At 41.2% G+C, this 18408-nt stretch overlaps 1 protein-coding gene across 4 annotated transcripts in view; it reads right to left on the bottom strand.

Annotated features, from left to right (window-relative positions):
* The window catches only part of myo18b (myosin XVIIIB), a 75737-nt gene that overhangs the window by 40290 nt on the left and 17039 nt on the right, over window positions 1-18408 (bottom strand). For all 4 annotated transcript variants that reach the window (XM_085464675.1, XM_085464676.1, XM_085464678.1 and 1 more), the window contains exons 14-32: window positions 18115-18205; window positions 17138-17330; window positions 14301-14381; window positions 13556-13676; window positions 13325-13472; window positions 12408-12591; window positions 12165-12315; window positions 11438-11547; window positions 11288-11353; window positions 11076-11204; window positions 9478-9621; window positions 5075-5164; window positions 4839-4958; window positions 4656-4761; window positions 4103-4227; window positions 3839-3993; window positions 3137-3260; window positions 1782-1982; window positions 1594-1704 (exon numbers count right to left, since the gene is read on the bottom strand). In XM_085464675.1, coding sequence (XP_085320801.1) covers window positions 1594-1704; window positions 1782-1982; window positions 3137-3260; window positions 3839-3993; window positions 4103-4227; window positions 4656-4761; window positions 4839-4958; window positions 5075-5164; window positions 9478-9621; window positions 11076-11204; window positions 11288-11353; window positions 11438-11547; window positions 12165-12315; window positions 12408-12591; window positions 13325-13472; window positions 13556-13676; window positions 14301-14381; window positions 17138-17330; window positions 18115-18205 — 2450 coding nt within the window. The remainder of the gene's footprint in view (window positions 1-1593; window positions 1705-1781; window positions 1983-3136; window positions 3261-3838; window positions 3994-4102; window positions 4228-4655; window positions 4762-4838; window positions 4959-5074; window positions 5165-9477; window positions 9622-11075; window positions 11205-11287; window positions 11354-11437; window positions 11548-12164; window positions 12316-12407; window positions 12592-13324; window positions 13473-13555; window positions 13677-14300; window positions 14382-17137; window positions 17331-18114; window positions 18206-18408) is intronic.

The raw sequence follows: 18408 nt of genomic DNA, 5'->3' as shown, positions 1-18408 counted from the left end.
GTCAGTAATTTGCACCAGAGGTACACTTCAACTGTGAGAGACAGAATGTGAAGAAAAAATCCATGAATCCACATGGTAGGATTTGTAAAGAATTTATTCGTAAATCAGGGTGGAAAATAAGTATTTGGTCAATAACAAAAATACAACTCAATACTTTGTAACATAACCTTTGTTGGCAATAACAGAGGTCAAACGTTTACTATAGGTCTTTACCAGGTTTGCACACACAGTAGCTGGTATTTTGGCCCATTCCTCCATGCAGATCTTCTCGAGAGCAGTGATGTTTTGGGGCTGTCGCCGAGCAACACGGACTTCCAACTCCCGCCACAGATTTTCTATGGGGTTGAGGTCTGGAGACTGGCTAGGCCACTCCAGGACTTTCAAATGCTTCTTACGGAGCCACTCCTTTGTTGCCCGGGTGGTGTGTTTTGGATCATTGTCATGTTGGAAGACCCAGCCTCGTTTCATCTTCAAAGTTCTCACTGATGGAAGGAGGTTTTGGCTCAAAATCTCACGATACATGGCCCCATTCATTCTGTCCTTAACACGGATCAGTCGTCCTGTCCCCTTGGCAGAAAAACAGCCCCATAGCATGATGTTTCCACCCCCATGCTTCACAGTAGGTATGGTGTTCTTGGGATGCAACTCAGTATTCTTCTTCCTCCAAACACGACGAGTTGAGTTTATACCAAAAAGTTCTACTTTGGTTTCATCTGACCACATGACATTCTCCCAATCCTCTGCTGTATCATCCATGTGCTCTCTGGCAAACTTCAGACGGGCCTGGACATGCACTGGCTTCAGCAGCGGAACACGTCTGGCACTGCGGGATTTGATTCCCTGCTGTTGTAGTGTGTTACTGATGGTGACCTTTGTTACTTTGGTCCCAGCTCTCTGCAGGTCATTCACCAGGTCCCCCCGTGTGGTTCTGGGATCTTTGCTCACCGTTCTCATGATCATTTTGACCCCACGGGATGAGATCTTGCGTGGAGCCCCAGATCGAGGGAGATTATCAGTGGTCTTGTATGTCTTCCATTTTCTGATGATTGCTCCCACAGTTGATTTTTTCACACCAAGCTGCTTGCCTATTGTAGATTCACTCTTCCCAGTCTGGTGCAGGTCTACAATACTTTTCCTGGTGTCCTTCCAAAGCTCTTTGGTCTTGGCCATGGCGGAGTTTGGAGTCTGACTGTTTGAGGCTGTGGACAGGTGTCTTTTATACAGATGATGAGTTCAAACAGGTGCCATTCATACAGGTAACGAGTGGGGGACAGAAAAGCTTCTTACAGAAGACGTTACAGGTCTGTGAGAGCCAGAGATTTTCCTTGTTTGAGGTGACCAAATACTTATTTTCCACCCTGATTTACGAATAAATTCTTTACAAATCCTACCATGTGGATTCATGGATTTTTTTTTCACATTCTGTCTCTCACAGTTGAAGTGTACCTCTGGTGCAAATTACTGACCTCTGTCATCATTTTAAGTGGGGGAACTTGCACAATCGGTGGCTGACTAAATACTTTTTTGCCCCACTGTATGTTAAAATGATTGGTTGTGAAACAGTCAGTTTGTAAGTGTATTTGTTAAACCCACTCGTCTCTGAGAGGACTTGTGGACATCCTCTAACTCCTCGTCTTTATCTTCCAACTCCTTTTGATGGATCTGCTTCATCCTTTCCACCTCTATCTCAAACCGCATGTGGATCTAAAGGACACGGACAAAGACAATGGTGAGGGAAGAAGCAGCAGGGACAGCAATATATTCTGTGTGTGCTGTATCACCTGTTGCTGCTGCTGTATTTTGGCAGTGAGCTTGGTGATTTCCTCTGCTTTCTCATTGACCTGGCTCTCCAGGAGGCGAAGCTGCTTCTTGAGGGCAGGCAGTGACTCTGAGGCAAGGTCAACAGGTAGGCTGAGGTCACGGATCTGAGCACACAGGTCCTCCTTCTGCTTCTGCAGACGGCTAACCTCTGCCTGGCTTTCCTGCACACATCCACACAACACTGGAGTTTCTCACTTTAAGACATTTCATTCTCATGCTCCTTTACAGATTTCATCTTTGTCCACTGGTCAGTGCAGCATCTTGGAAGTTGGCACAGGTTAGTCAGCATGAGCTAGCTCAAGGAGGTTTGGTAGGTTTTGCAATTTGGGATATGATCCAGAACACAATATCATGTAGGAACACAAACACGAAAAATCAAAATGCTGCTAAACCAACTAAACTAAACTATTTCTAACCTTTGGGACCGATGTAACTTTTCTTTGCCACAGCATAGTGATATCACCCTGAAAGTGAGAGTCAGATGCTTTGTAACTTTATCCTTAATCATTTGTTCTTTACTTTTATTTACATGTTCATAATGAAGACAGACATATACATGACAAGCTAATTGTTTCCTCAGCAGCAGGTCAGCCTTCATTCTGTACACATGTAGTGTCCAGGATCAACATTTGGGTCAGATGTGACGTTAACTCCACACAGTTCCTGTAACATAGCTGTCTCAGAGTCATCAACCTACAGTATGGTCTGTTTGATTTGATCAGAGCAACAGCCTATCATGAATTACATGTGACAGCTGTCATTTCCACATTACATTTGAGACTCTGTTCCAGGTTAACCTGTTGAATCAGTCTGTTTTTCTGTTGCACACTTTTGGATAATACTCCATAAAATCACATGTAAATCCACTAAATAATTCTGAAGACTATTTAATATTACATAGAGTCTACAGGTGTATGCAACAAAAGTGGCATCACCATCTGTTTGTGTATTTTGAATCTTCAGTGTAAGCACAGCTGATGCCATTATTTTTTAATGTTGCTTTGTGTTGTTTGTTAAGTCACAAACAACACAGTCCAGAGGTCGGTTTTAGAGGCTATCCAGTCAGGTGAGTTATTAAAAAGCTTAATTGGATTTTAGAGCTGTATAAAAGGGGCGACAAAGACCAAATCAGGATGATTTTTAATGTTGTTAAGCTTTTTAATATGGTACATTTGAGGTTTGATGCTTTTGGCATCTGCACAATTACTGAAGTAACCACAAACACATCATTACATGACATTACTGTGAAATAGCAGAAATCTTTTAATCAGTTCATATAAAAATCTACACACAGTCAACACAGAAGCCAACCCACCTGTTGGCTGCAGCGCAATTTGTATATTTCAGCTCCCAGCGCTGTGTTTTCCTGAAAGGCTTTGTCCTTCTGCTCTCGCTCACACTCAGCTTCCTCCAGAGCCTGAGTCAGCTTGTTATCAAACCTGTATGAACGCATACAAACAGCAGGAGGATTTTGTATTCACTATGATTACACATCATATTTGTAAAGAAGTATATATCGACAATTTTTGGCAGTGTATCACTTTTTGACACATCTCATTTGTTTGATGGCGGGAAAAGTGAAATTAACTTTATTAATTGAACAGGGGGATGTTCTGTGTTCTAGTAGTTGCAATTTCAGCAGAAAAGAAAAGAGACAAAGTCTTGATTCATAGTTAAATCTCCCTAGAATATTAAAGAAAAAGGGGGGAAAGCTAGAATTTTTTTCCAACAGAAGAAAATAAAACAATAACAATAATATCAGAGGGTCAGAGGAAAATATTTTCTTGGAAGATATAATTATTATTAGTAATAGTAGTAGTAGTAAATAAACTCAGACAAATAATTCCACACAGGCACTCGAAGGAACCGACATTCAGAAACACACGACACAAGATAAAACTAAGGATTATACCAGAAATGCAGAAAAATACAAAGATACACAGCTGCATATTGATATGACAAATCATAATCTTAGCTGATATGAAAGAAAGTTATACAGCGTGGGGTTAAAACAAACCTTCTCTGCTTGCGGTCCAGTTCATGTATGCGGCTCTGCAGACTGTCGGTAAGGACCCGGGCATCCTGAAGGTCAGAGGTCAAATGACGACAGTGACGTTTCACCTCTGTCACACTCCTCCTGGACTGCTCCAGCTGGGCCTGCAATGTCGCCACCTTCACAAAAACAGAGTAACATTACAAATCATAACTTTAGTAATAATAAGTAACTTCAGAAACTAATCACCCATCAGTGCTCTGTTCACCTTTCAGCATCCTGTCTCACCTTGGCATCGAGCTCTTGTCGAGTTTGTCTTTCTGTCTCAAGTTTTTCCTCTGTCTGCTTCAGTCGTCTGCAAACAAATTCCATCTCTGTCTGGCAACACTCCAGCTGCATGACCAGTTCAGTTTCTGCAAGATGTGGAGGAATGGATATGACTTTGTTGGAGTCACTTTATACGTTGTGACATTTCTCTATTTTAACACTAGATTTCATGTGTGATAAAATAAGATATTTATGAATAATTTGATTCATTTTTTGAGTTTTGCAGATTGTTCTTTTGGTGAGTTCAAATCAAATGGTAAATGGAATGGTACTTATATAACACCTGTTAGTCAATATGAACACTCAAACTCCTTTCTACTATACAGTGGGGCAAAAAAGTATTTAGTCAGCCACCGATTGTGCAAATTCCCCCACTTAAAATGATGACAGAGGTCAGTAATTTGCACCAGAGGTGCACTTCAACTGTGAGAGACAGAATGTGAAAAAAAATCCATGAATTCACATGGTAGGATTTGTAAATTCTTTACAAATCCTACCATGGACAACTCTTTACCTGTCACTGCTCCTCTCTGACTCTCCTTAGCCTGAGCTTTCTGCTTCTCCTCCTCCAGCTGCTTCTCCAGGGTCTCCATGGTCACTTTACACTGATCTAGGCGAGCCTATAGTTAAAAAAGTACCGAGGTAAGTAACAGGACTTGTAAACTGAGTAACAAGTAACAGGATTTTTTTGTCTTACCTGCAGGTCTTTGTTCTCCCTGCTGAGTCGAAGTCTCTCTGCCCTCTCCACATCCAGAGCCTGGCCCACGGCATCGCCGCGGAAACGCTCATCACTCAGTTCAGATGTCACAGCTGTAACCTGCACATAGATCACAACATGAGTTTGTTTGTGTGCATGTGTGTGTGTGTGTGTGTGTGTGTGTGTGTGTGTGTGTGTGTGTGTGTGTATAGGTGTGTCTGTGTGAGAATACAAACCTTGGTTTCCAGGCTGTCTGCAGTCTGCCTCAGCTCATTTCTCTCCTTCTCTGATTTCTCTAGGCGTCGTCTCAGAACTGATATTTCATCCTGACAAAAATGGCAAAATAGAAAACTCACTGTGACTGAAACATCATTGTGATTATTATCACTGTACACTCGTTCACTGAAACCAAAATCCACCTATTAGATGCTGGCACTGCTACAGCTCACTGAACTTCCATTATGAACACTACGCAGCCTTATAATTGTTCTTCTTGTCTCGAGTGCACAAAAATATAGCTTCAAAAACAATTCAGACAGCGTTGGTACTTTGTCATTTAAGATGGACTGCTTAATGACTTTGCATGAAATTAAAACCACAGGCATGTACGTTTAAGTCAACGATTATAGCAATAGAAGCTCGAGTTATAAATTGTTGCGTCTATTCTAACTAAGAGAGAACCCACAGCAACTTTTGCTCACAACGAAAAGATGTAATTATGTTTACTGAGCCTTGAGGCACGGCTAGGCAGTTTTCATATGTAAAATTGATAAATGTACACATTTATAAGACTGGAATAATCAACCAGCCTATGAGTGTTGCAGTTTCTCAATCATAACCACCACTTGCTTGAGGCTTCATAAGAGGACTTCACTAACCAGCAGTGTTGGGACTAACGCGTTATTAAGTAATGCGTTACAGTAACTACGTTATTATTGTGGTAACGAGCACGGTAACTAGTTATTATGCCAAAATCAGGAACGCGTTAGTCGTTACTGGGATTTAGATAGGGTCGTTACTCGTTACTTCGTGTGGTGGCTATCCGGTTGTTCAGTCTGACGTCACTAGCCGTGTCTGGGTCTAAACTCCGCTGCAGGTCCATATATCAAACGATCACTATGGCATTACTGAGAGTTGAAAAACTGTCTAAAGTCTTTCATCTTTAATAAAATGATCAGCGTTCTGCTCTACCAGGTGTAACAATTGAGTTTAACATCCAGGCATCCATGAAAACGGAATTTATGACATTTAACGGAGTTAGAAGTTAGCAAGGAGTTAGCTCACTAGCTTCTATCTAAATACAATATAGCATGTCCTGACTGCGGGGTTTTGGAAACAAATTAAAACGTACAGCTCTGCTATCACTTCCAGCATAAATAAAGACAGAAAACTAAACAGCAGTGACGTTTGTAGGGTTACTGAAGTTGGGCTAGCTGGTATATAATGATGTGCTATGTGACCGCTAGCGACACAGCTATGTTAGCATAATATAAACAAACTAACTTTTTTCCACTCGATAAAAGTTAACGTGAGTGTTCTCGGTGGTCAGGAACAAATGTAATCGCATGGCAGGATGCTGTAAAAGGACCAAACTTCAGCCAGGAGAACAACTGAGATAATCCATCCACAATACGAGGTTAGTCATTCATATACTGCTGCATGGGCTGGGCTGTAGTTACATCCTAAGGTTTTAAAAACTGAGCTTAAATAAATGATTAGCGGTAATAAAAGCCGAGGGAGGTCAACAGTGATCCCTGACTGTTTTAGGAGCTTTTTGAGATCAAATAGAAGAAAATACGTAACATTAAACATGTTAACAACACAAAAGCCATATTAAACGCAGACTACTTTAGACCCGGAAGTAGGATTCGTCGCGTCATCACTGAACAACCGGATCGCGGAGCTTCCACAGATTCAGTAACATTAGCAAGTGGTGGAGGCCAGCAGGTGGATGAAGGAAAGGGGACGCAGAAGGAAAAGAGACCCGAGGCGGCCGCCGGTCCAAGTGTGAACTGAACTTCAGGTAAGAAGTTATGACCTGCAGTCTCTCTGGGTCAGATATGAACCAAGTTTAGGTGGAGTTTATTTTCGTTATTCTGACTTTTTCCGTACTGCGTGCTAGCTAGCATGACGGAGTTTCTATACAGCTGGGTGGTGCTATGAAGTTAATGATGTTTAACTTTATTTTGTTCATAAGTTATTAGAGTTGTCAACCGTCCTGTCTGGTATTCAGAGAAAATATTACACGTTTCTTATTGAGGTGAAAAGAAACAGTTTGTCCCGTAATTCAGCTACAACGAAAAAGGCACAAAGCTGGAGTTATTCTGTGTCTTTGCTGCACAGCTGCCTCTTCTTCTCTCATTCTCCCCCTCCCTCTCCCGTTTCTACTTCAATCATGAAAACTGATCAATGATCAGCTGATCGGCTCTCTTGTTTGTTTATCGCTCACTTTGCGCCGAAAGAGGAAACCAGCGGATGTCGCGCTAAACAACAGCAGCACTTTTAAGCTTGATCAGCTGTTGTTAGAATTTATTTAATATTACTTTCTACTATCAGCTGATGTTTGCTGGAGCCACAGCTGCAAAAAAGCTGCTGGTCATGATATGGTTTGGTTATCTGGTGAGAGGGAAACATGAAGATGAATCCAGGAGATGTCCTTACTGAATCATCAGAGCTGAACAGGTGATGGAGAAACAGGTTTACCTTTTAGGTGACATGAATGAGTTGAAGGGAAGTTATGAACTGTTTCTGAGAGACAAATAACCCCAGGATCCTTTTTTAGGTAGCTGACAGCTGGTAACTGTGCAGGTGCGGATCTAGCAAAGTTTTGCCAGGGGGGCATGTAGGGCATTAACAGGGAGAGGTGGGCGCAAAGAAATACTTTTCTTTCTTATTCTCATTTCAAATGTCTAGCTTTTAAAAAATAATTATCTGAATCTTACAACAAACGATTGATAGATTGATGCATATATACCATCAGAACAGTGTACATCACTGTCACAACAGTGTTTATTTTCATTCAAAGGCTTTATGATTTTTCCTATAATGGTGGGCCGGTCTCTAGTCAAAATGCCCGGGACGATTTTTCTGTCCCAGTCCAGCCCTGTATGCAGCTCATCTGCAGTCTGGTGTTACCTACATCTTCCTATTCAGAAGGCAGAATTTCCGAGTTCTGAGTACAATCGAAAGCACCACAACTGCAGTTTTTGTGTTGGATGTAAAAGGCGCACATGACGCTGTGACGTAGGCTAGAATCATGGAAGCAGTCAATGACGGTCCAGGCGTGGGATTTCTCTTGTGGAAATATGCACATTATCGTTTCCTTTCTATTGGTAGGTGGCACAGTGCACTGTGGCAAGTAAGCAAGCTAGAAGACTGCAAAGTTATGGAAGAAACACATTAACAAGAGAATTCTGAGTAAAACCAAAGTTACTTTCCCTAGTAACTAGTTACTTTGAAAGTAACGAGTAACTTGAAGTAACTGAGTTACTTTTGAGAGAAGTAACTAGTAATGTAACTAAGTTACTATTTTAAAGTAACTTACCCAACACTGCTAACCAGTGACTCCAAAGTGGCAATGTTCATCATTACATACAGTCTGTACAGACCCTGGATATTTCACTTTACTCTCACAGTGGTGTGTACCTTTTACTAGGCCAAATGGTCATGGCACTTTATGCTGAAAATATAATCTGCTCCTGGGCAGTGACGATGAAGACAAAAGTCCGACATGGCAAAAAGCACCACCTACTGATCAGTCCTGGAAATTGCTGGGAAAAGTCGATTCACCCACACAGAGCAGGACATGACTTTACCTTGTGTAATCTTCTCTTAATGTTCTCAAAAACATTGTTTTGGTCTCATATACTATATTTCAATGTATGTTTGCACATGTTTCAATACATTGGTGCACTCCTTCCCCTTTTTTTCCTATCAAAATATAAAATAATTAATAGTGAGGCAAGATTTTTGCAAGTACTTTCTGCTCACTTGCCATTTCATTGCATTACAGTTAAATAAGACTAACATATAAGAAAAAATACAATAACACATTAACACAGCTCTAAGCAAATCCACAGTGGTGTTAAGGACATCGCCTTGTAAGAGTCCCACATAGTTTCCACCTTGTGGTATTCTGCGAACATTTAGTGAAGCACCGATACAGTGTATAGGATATTCCATCCAGGACGCTACAATACATGAAGACATTTGTCACTTTGTGCATTACAGTGTCATCTGAATGTTGCCAAAAAATGCTTTGCTACCTTCCAACAAACGCATTATCTAACCCTCTGTCTTTCCCTGATAAGAATGAGCTAGAAAGTTTACAGCAGAAACTATTGTACTTTGCAATGTTAATAAGTTGATATTCTAAGATTTGTAAGCTATTTACCAGATTAAGATGCTTTTATATTTGTCCATTTAACTCCTAAAGCTAAAAGATTAATGCTAATACATATATATACATTTAAGAAACATATTACTAAAATACACATGTATACGTTTGCCTTAATTTGGAGACATTGAGCAAGAAAATCAATCACTCAGTCTTCATTTGTTTCATCTAAATCTCTGCAAAAAAGCAAATACATTTTTTCACAAAGTGTTTGAACACCTTCTGATAATTGTGATCATGTACCTCTTTGGCCCTGAGCCTCTCATTATCCATGTTGACATCAAGGAGAGGACGCACACTGCAGAAAAGTTTCCACCAACTCCACTTGGACACGACCCTGAGAGCCCGAAGGTTCCTCTGCAGACAACTCACTGCCATCTGCTGCACCTGGAGACAGACGGGCACATGCACACGCACACACACACACACAAACACACACACACACACACAATGTGTGAGTTTAACCTACAGCTGAGCTCAAGTCTCCTTTTAAAGCGACAGATAAAACCATTAAATGCCATTGCAACAAAATGTAAAAAAATATAAATAAAAAAGTTTCATTGAGACCTGAATCAACACATTCATTTTAAAGTGATATTACCTTAAACTGAAATACTATTATACTAGTACAATAATTTATGCAATAACTAGTGAAAATGTATGATTACTTGCTAAGGTCAAAGGTCAAGGAGTGCAAAGCATCCATAAAAAAAGAAACACATAAAAACTGTAAAAGATAAAGCAGACACAAAGAGACTCAAAGTGATCACAAGGAGATGCAAAACAACCACACAAATCATAAAACACTTCCAGTAATGCAAAATGACCGACAAGACACACAAACAGCTACTAAAAAAGGAAAAAACACCAAGAGAGATAAAAAAAAATTAAAACACATGAAGAGCAAAGAAAACAAATAAACAACTCCCATCTAAAACCACCATGCAAAGCATAACACCGCTACATAAATGCAAAATGACCACAAAGAAGTACAACCTATGAAAAGAAAAAACACAAAAAGAAAGTGCAAAAAAAGGCACCACAAAAAGTTTGAAAACAACAACTCTCAAAAAGAAACAAAAGTTGTAAAGTTAAAGGAAATGCTAACAGCTGCATTTAAAATACATGATGTACAATTTTTTCTACTGGTAAAGTCAAAGCTCCTGTTTGTGTTCATGTATATATTAAAAATATCTCACTGGGCACTTATGGCTACCAATTGGAAATTTGGCGGTTCGATTAGTCAGTAGTAGGAATCGAGAACCTGTTCTTATAGAGAACAGTAGTCCAGTTCTTTGGAATTGTTAGTCAGCTTACTTATTGATGACACTTGTTGGTTCTTGCGCTCGCACTACAATCAGTTGATTTAAGTTCATGAGTCGGAGGAAGAAAATAGTGCCGCAGTCTACACCGTAGATAAGGACATTACTTTTATTTATATTGCACAAAAGGACAAGCGTGCAATGTTCAAACTGCATCCAGGACAGAAACAGACACATTATGTTTGCGCTATAAGCGCTTTGGGGTCCTTGGGGACTGAGTAAAGCGCTATACAAATGCAGGCCAGGCCATGTTGCTAAGTGCTAACATGCGCAGACAGCATACTAACACTAAGCTAGCCAAGAGCCCAGAATGATATTAAAGCTGAGTGAATGCCAACCCAAGCCCAGCACCCAGTCCTGTTGGCTTTGTGTTCTACTCAGAGAGGTTTTGTGTAATTTCTTTGATATGCTCTTTAGCGATGGTGGTGACACTCAAAGGGGAGCCAATGAGAAATTCGTATCAATTCCATCAATTCCCAGTCAGCAGTGCAGAAGGCAAGCTCACAGAGACATAAGTACCTTGAGTTTGCGATATTTCTGACGGGCAAGATGTCCCAAACAGGCAGCCTGTAGGTGGACCAGCCAACCAGTGACCTGCTTCTCCCTCTGCTGCTCCAGATAGCACAACACACCTCGCTTCATAAACACCTAACGCACAACGGGGGGAAAAAATGTATGAGCCATATCAGCACGAAATAAATTCAGCTGTTCGAGTACAAACATGTTCTTACCCGGCTGGCACCCACGAGGATGCTCTTTTTATCCACATCCAATTCAACCAGCAGCTCTTCCACTGCCTGACACATAAGCAAACACAAAAAAGATGTTTACATGACATGATGCTGAACAAGAAAGGGAGCTGCTGCCATGTGCCATCTGACCTTTCTCTCATCGTGGCTGACAAACACTGAAGCGTAACGTTTCATGACTGAAGGAGCGAGAGCCTGGAAATGACACCTGAAATCCCCCAGAGTCATGTGCTCTGAATAACCTGCAGACAAACATGGCCACAGATTGATTTTTTAATTTGCATCAGGAATATTTGGAAAAAGGGCGAGAACATATATATATATATATATATATATATATATATATATATATATATATATATATATATATATATACATACAGGTATGTGTGTGTGTCTCTGTGTGTGAAAAAAAACCCACTCGGGGGGTCTTGATCCTTCAAGTTTTACTCTCTCTCTCAGCTATGATCCTATCTCTCAGGTCAGTCACTCTCGCACTCAACACCTTCAACGCACTTGTTGTTCTTGGGTACCAAGCCCCAAGAACAACAGTTGTGTGGGGATAATGACTTTTTGTGTTCACCTTGTCAGTCTCTAGTTGTGATAGGAGTTGTTTCTTCCAGATATCGGAATACCAAGCTGCTAGTTGTTTTGCCATTAATGTATATGTTGGGTGTCATAGATTCCAAATAATAGATGTGATTTACTCTGAAAGATAACATATTTTACTTGCAGAATATTTGCCTTTTAAACATGTACAACAGAACAATAACCCTAACCCTAGAATGGTCACTAATAGCTTTGTACTTGGTTTACACACAGTGTTACAGCTTGAAATATTAATGCATGAGCATGCATACCTATGCGGTATAGCTGCAGAGCTGACAGGATCTGTGTGGAGTGCAGTTGCACCCTGAGGGCTGGGATGTCAAAACTTCCATTGTCAGTCTTTGCACTGACACACTGCAGAAACACTGGCCTGGCTCGACGGATCAGATTGATAAGAGCATCCTGCATGGTGGGAAAAGCAGCAAAGAGGGAAGGAATCCAGTTACACTACAGAAATAGATGAGGATTTGATAGTGAATGCTCTGGAAACTTACTGCCTGGAGTTTTACTGCAATACACTGGGAGTGTCTGCGTATCGCTGCCATTCCCCCACTGAATGTCTTCCTGATGGTGCCATTCCTCTGCAAAGAGCGCTGGCTGCCACCCTCTAGTCCCCCCAGAGCCCGACACAGGGGGGGCAGAGAAATTCTTGGGGTGAACATGGCTTTCACAACCCCTCTGGGGAGGGCAGAGACACACTATCACAGGATGTCAAAAACATGTTTTTAACATCACTACAAGTGTGTAGCTGGTATGTGCTGTGAGTAAATGAATCATGCATGGATGAACCACACTTGTTCATACCTACTAATTAACAGTTGTTAATTACTTCATCAACGGTATATGGGCAGTCTGTTCCATGAAGTCATATAAAAACTTTCTGGGCAAGGAATTCCCAAAGTCCTGGAGCAGTGCTTCATGCTTCCTGAGATGAATATCTGTGCTCACTGCTACTTTTTAAAATGGTTTCTTAGCAAGAAAGTGTCCAGATGGAGAAGTTATTAAAAACATTCCCCTTCTCTAGATTTTCTTTCTTCTGTGCTGCCAAAACACCTGAATTTGTTTCCCTAAGGTTAATAAAAACTTTTCTTATCTCAGTTTAATCTAATTTAAACACAGTACAACTATGTGCATATGTTCAGTTTAAACACCAATATTAAAAGGAGACAGTAGCTTCTGAAAGAGGAAAGGAAACCTGTTCCTTTTACAGGGTCACAATAATTAGTTTTAGTTGGATATACAGACTTTTGACCATTTAATGACATCTAACACACCCTTTAATTGTTTGAAAGGCTTTCACCACTCTTTTAGTAAAATATTTTCCCAGGGCCATTTGCCAACTGGAGCCTACTAGAAGATATTCATTTAGACACGGCATCCTTGTGGGGCAGCCCCCAGGCCTCTGACTTACACAGTGGAGTTTTGGAGCAGACAGATGGTGTTCAGAGCAGATGGGTTGTTCTGGATGAGGCTGAACCATCCAGCCAGATCGTATCGGACAGGATCAGACCCCATCAGGTGCTTCACCTCACACTGCAGCAGCTGCTCACACTGTCGCACTGCAAGGACAAACAAACACAATTAATTCATCTTCTTTAAGTTATATGGCGCTCAAGTTTTCACTAGCAGTGTATTTTTTTACCCATGTTGCTGTAATACTGGCACACTCTTTCCACGGCCCTGTTTTCACAAGAGGCTGGCGTCACCATCTCCTCATCCAGAACCCATAAAAGACCTCTGCGGTCTTCATCTGCTGCGCGGACCTGAAACAAACACACACACACACACGTACGTTTCAAGCATACATTGGGTTAAAGCATGATGATTTTCTATTGGTCAGATGGAGGATACAATGAAAAGTGAAGTAGAAAAACATTTTTATGCTAAAAGTCACAGTACATGTCATTTCTTGAACAAGATAAATGCTGGCAAACGAGCACTGTTCTTCTGGCTTCTTTTAAGGGGAGTAGTAAGGACAGACTGTAATAATAATGACAAGGAGGAAAGGTATTGGTGCGCCTCTCAGGCTACATAACCTCCAGTTGTAGGTGCTGCTGGTGAAACTATTCTCTCTGTTAATAATCGAACCCAACTCAGACAAGTTTGTCAACTTTTGATAAACTGTTATTTGGGTTTTTGCAGCAGGGCAGGGGATGATTTTAGGTAAAACTAGAAGTCTCACAAGCCTCGTAGTCTCATGCGTTCAAGACAGAAGTTATTTCTGGAGTCTCTAGAGCTGTTATCATATAACATTATACGTCAGAAATTTAAATGAGACAACTTTAAGATTCCTGCGTAAAGTTGGAAACATCAAACTCCTGGTAAGATGTCATGGCTGTTATCCTCATGCTCACATTTACGTCTTTTTACGTCACATTGCTGCGTACCTGTGGAGGTGGCTGGTCAATGGCAGAGACCACCTCGGCCGGGCTGGTCTCTGGACATTCAAACTCCACGTGGATCTTCTCCTGCAGCAGACAAAACATAAAGTCGTTCCGGCAAATGTATTTTTCTCACCTATGTACTTTTCTCACTCAGTAATAATCGGTTTAACTCATTTTTGTGTGTCATTTTCATCAAATCGGAACATATTTGTTGTAGATCTAACAATTGTATTGGTTTAATGTCAGTGAAATTGCCTCTTTTGTTAATCTTTCATCTTTGACAGACATGCATCACGACTGTGAAGATATCCCAAAGATATTAGCATACTCAGTGAAAACCAGTTAGGGCTTAAGTTCAGGGGGTAAAACTGGTACTCTTTTGTTAAAGCTGGTGTTAGTAAAGGCTGAGCAGAAAGGATCCTGGACACATTCCAGTGTGGCTGACATTTTAAAATTGCTGTGTGTGAATCCCATTCTGGCCACTTGCACATGTGAGAAACAGATCTCTTCTGGTCTGCAATTCTGTTTTTTAATGTGTGTAATTGTTATACAGATTGTTATTTTATTGATTTTCTTGTGTTTTAAAGCTCCAAAGAGGGATTGGCTATGAAAACTCTCACTCGGACCGTAAGTGCTGTTGCCTGTAAGCTGAACATGAACCAGTGCTGTATACTGGTACACAAGAGAGGGCAGCAAAACAGAGGCAAAAGTTATGGCATCAGGTTCTCAAACACAATAATTGGGTCACAAGATAACAGACTAAAACATAAACAAGTAAAACAAAGATGACAGAGTCTGTTAAAGGCAGAGAGTCTGTTCCAGTTAAGGATGGGAATCGTAGTAAGTTTGCCTGCCTGTCGATACATCTTATCGGTTCTTGCACTCTTGGTACAATCAGCTGATTTCAGCTTGTGTGTCGGAGTAGGAAAATAGTGGTGCACTTTTATTTTTAAATACGGTGCTGTTTGGTCTGTGTAGAATAATAACTTGGTAATCAACGCCTGTATTTACAGTATTTTATCTGAAATTTTTTTTTTTTTTTTGCGAATTTTTCAAAGGAAAGGCCCATGTGATTTCTGTCATCATTTGCTGTATTTTCCTTTATTGTTTTAGATGAGTTATTGATTAAACTGAATCTCTTTAAGGTTTTGTCAATAGAATGATTCATTGAAAAACTTGAAACTTGAAAAACAGTGCATGTGATTCAACGTTCTGATCGGTGTCTCAATGTTAGAGTCAAAACCAGCAATTCCAACCTCATGACCTCAATAAAGAAGTCAGAGGGATATTATAAGCAATTAGGATCTTCCTGGGATCATGAATGTCTACATAAAACTTTATTTATCCTGTATGTACTCATTATTTTTACAGCATCGATCTTCTTTCAAGTCCTTCCTTTTGGGAAGCACCTTCAGCAGATCATCTGCCTCCATCTCACCCTGTCCCAGCGTCCTCTATCACACCGAACCTCTGTATGTCCTCTTTCACTACGTCCATGGATCTTCTCTGTCATCTTCTTCTTTTGCTCCTGCCTAGCAGCTCCATCTTCATCATCCTTTGTCTAATATATCCACTATCTCTCATCAGCATATGCTCCATTCATCTCAGCCTCACCTCTCTGAATCTGAACTCCTGATTTTTAGTCCTGTCCATCTCACTCCCTTCCAATGAACTGAACATCTTCAGCTCTGCCACCTCATTTGCAAACCATACATCACAGCAGGTCTCACTACCATCTACCATCTCACTACTACAAACTTTCCATTTAGCTCTTGCTGCTATCCTTCTGTCACAAATCATCCCTGACACTTGCCTTCACCCATTCCACCCTGCTTGGGCTCTTCACCTTTCTTGTGCACTGTTTGTTGCTTTGGGTGGTTGATCTCACATATTTAAACTCATCTGCCTTCAGTATCTCTGCTTCTTGCATTTTCACCTGTCCGTCTGTCTCCCTCTCATTCACACACACATATTCTGTCTTCCTTTAACTGACTTTCATTACTCTTCTCTCCAGAGCATACCTCCACCTCTTCAGGCTCTCTTCCACCTGCTCCTTACTCTTGCTGGAGATGCTAATGTCATCTGCAGACATTATAGGTCACAGATACCTATCGCCACCTTGAACCCATCTGTCACTTGTACCAGGCACCTCATCACTGCCTCTCCATCCTCATACATGTCCTGGACCACCCTCACATACTTGTCTGTACCTCCTGACTTCCTCACATTGTCACAGTTCCTCTATCATGTCTGATATCCTCTGTACTTCATCAATGCTCTCAAAGCAAACATCACATCTGTAGTGTTTTTTCTCAGCATGAGGTCATACTGCTGCTCACTGACCATCACCTCTCTTGTTGACCTAGCTTCAACAAGTCTTTACTACATCTTCATGGTATGGCTCATCAACTTTATCCCTCTGCAGTTACTACAACTCTGCACACTAGTCTTGTTCTTCACAATCTGTACTAGTACACCTCTTCTCCACTCCCCAGGCATCCCCTCACTCTTCACGATTTTGTTAAACAGACTAGTCAAAATGTCCACTGCCCTCTCTCCCAGACATCCCTATACCTGCACAGGTATGTCATTTGGACCAACCTATTCTCTTCACATTTTCCCAAACGTCCTTCTTACTAATCGTCTGCACTTCCTGATTCACTAACTGTCCCCATCAATCCTCCTGTCTCGTTTTCTACATTCATCAGCACCTAAAAGTGCTCCGTCCATCTTCTCAATACTCTTTTCAGGCTTTAGAAACTGAGTTTTTATGTGTAAGTGTGCATTACTCACAGAAGATGATCACTCAGCTTGAAAGATGTAACTGTACACTGAGTTACCTGAGCGTATCTCTCGAGTGTATGTGTGAACGTATGTGAGTGGTAATGCTCCAGCAGCCTCTCTTGTAGGTAATTGTGGCAGAACTCGGACCAGCTGGCTCCTCTCTCCTCTGCTGAGTGTCGTGGGTTCCTCAGGCCTGGCGTGTCCACCACCATCACAGAGGCTAGCATCAGCTGCTGACTGCTCAGCGCCCTGCCCACAAAACACAGCCTGATTGAGTTTTACAGTTCTTTATATGTTTGTTCTTCATTCACATATCTGATGCATGAATATACAGTAGAGGGAAGGATGATCATGTGATAAGGCCCCCCTCAGTAGCGTGGTAATTACACAAAACAACAGGCGGCTGCTATAAGCACATGAAGCTGGAAACAGAAGTACAGATCAATGCGTCAGACTGTCTGCAAACTTTGTAAATGGTACACACAGATGTAGCTTGAGAAAAAGAAAGCAACATTAGCTCCTCTTATTTATTTCCCCTCATTTTCAACTCCAGGTGTTCAAACATTTGGACTTCTGTGTTCGAAGCCTTCCTTATAATCTCATATCGAGCCATTAGGCAACCCCTCAATGAAACGAGCAGTCAGTTTTAATGTTCTTTAAAAGCCAGCTGTCTTCTTACTGGCTGCTCTCAAAAATAGAAGGTTTTGAACAGTGGGCATTAGTGGTCCTGAGCCTGAAATCATCATATTAGGGATATCCCTTCGTTGTCACATCATACAGAGTAGAAGAGTAGAAAAGTGATCAGAAATTGAGTTTTCAGACTCAGATTGATTGCAGGGTAATTTGGGCCATGTTTAATATAGTCTTCAATCACTGTAGCAGAAAATATATTAAAGATAATAAGAAAAAGCACAGTAAGCCATCGTAAAGCAAAGTCTAAAGTCATGAAGCCTTGTTAGGCAGCAGTTATGAAGGCAGACTGAGAGCTTGTGATGAGGCTGTGGATCGTGTATTTAATGAGATGCATCCAGACCTGTTGATGAGTGACACGATGGCAGTGAAGAGCTCTTCATAAAGTCCAGCAGCCATTCCATTGAGGCACTGAGCAGCTGTTAGCCTCGGACCTGCGCACAACAAAGTGAATAAGGACACACTTTTCTACTCGCGTTGTTTAATGTTCTCCTTTATCCTTAAAGGCTTTATCAGGATAAATCCACTCCTACAGCACGTTGTCCTTTCTCTAAAAATGCAACTCAAAGAAAATCTGGAACCTCTGAGAGGTTAAAGCAGGTATCTTTTATCCCTGCTTTTTGGGGCCTCTGAGCTT

The sequence above is a fragment of the Copadichromis virginalis genome, linkage group LG7 (genome assembly GCF_057382275.1).
Source record: "Copadichromis virginalis isolate Kocher_CV1m ecotype Utaka linkage group LG7, C_Virginalis_male_GT1.1, whole genome shotgun sequence".
Classification (NCBI taxonomy): domain Eukaryota; kingdom Metazoa; phylum Chordata; class Actinopteri; order Cichliformes; family Cichlidae; genus Copadichromis; species Copadichromis virginalis.
Note: the sequence above shows the minus strand (reverse complement) of the source record. Positions and strands in the feature narration are given on the sequence as shown.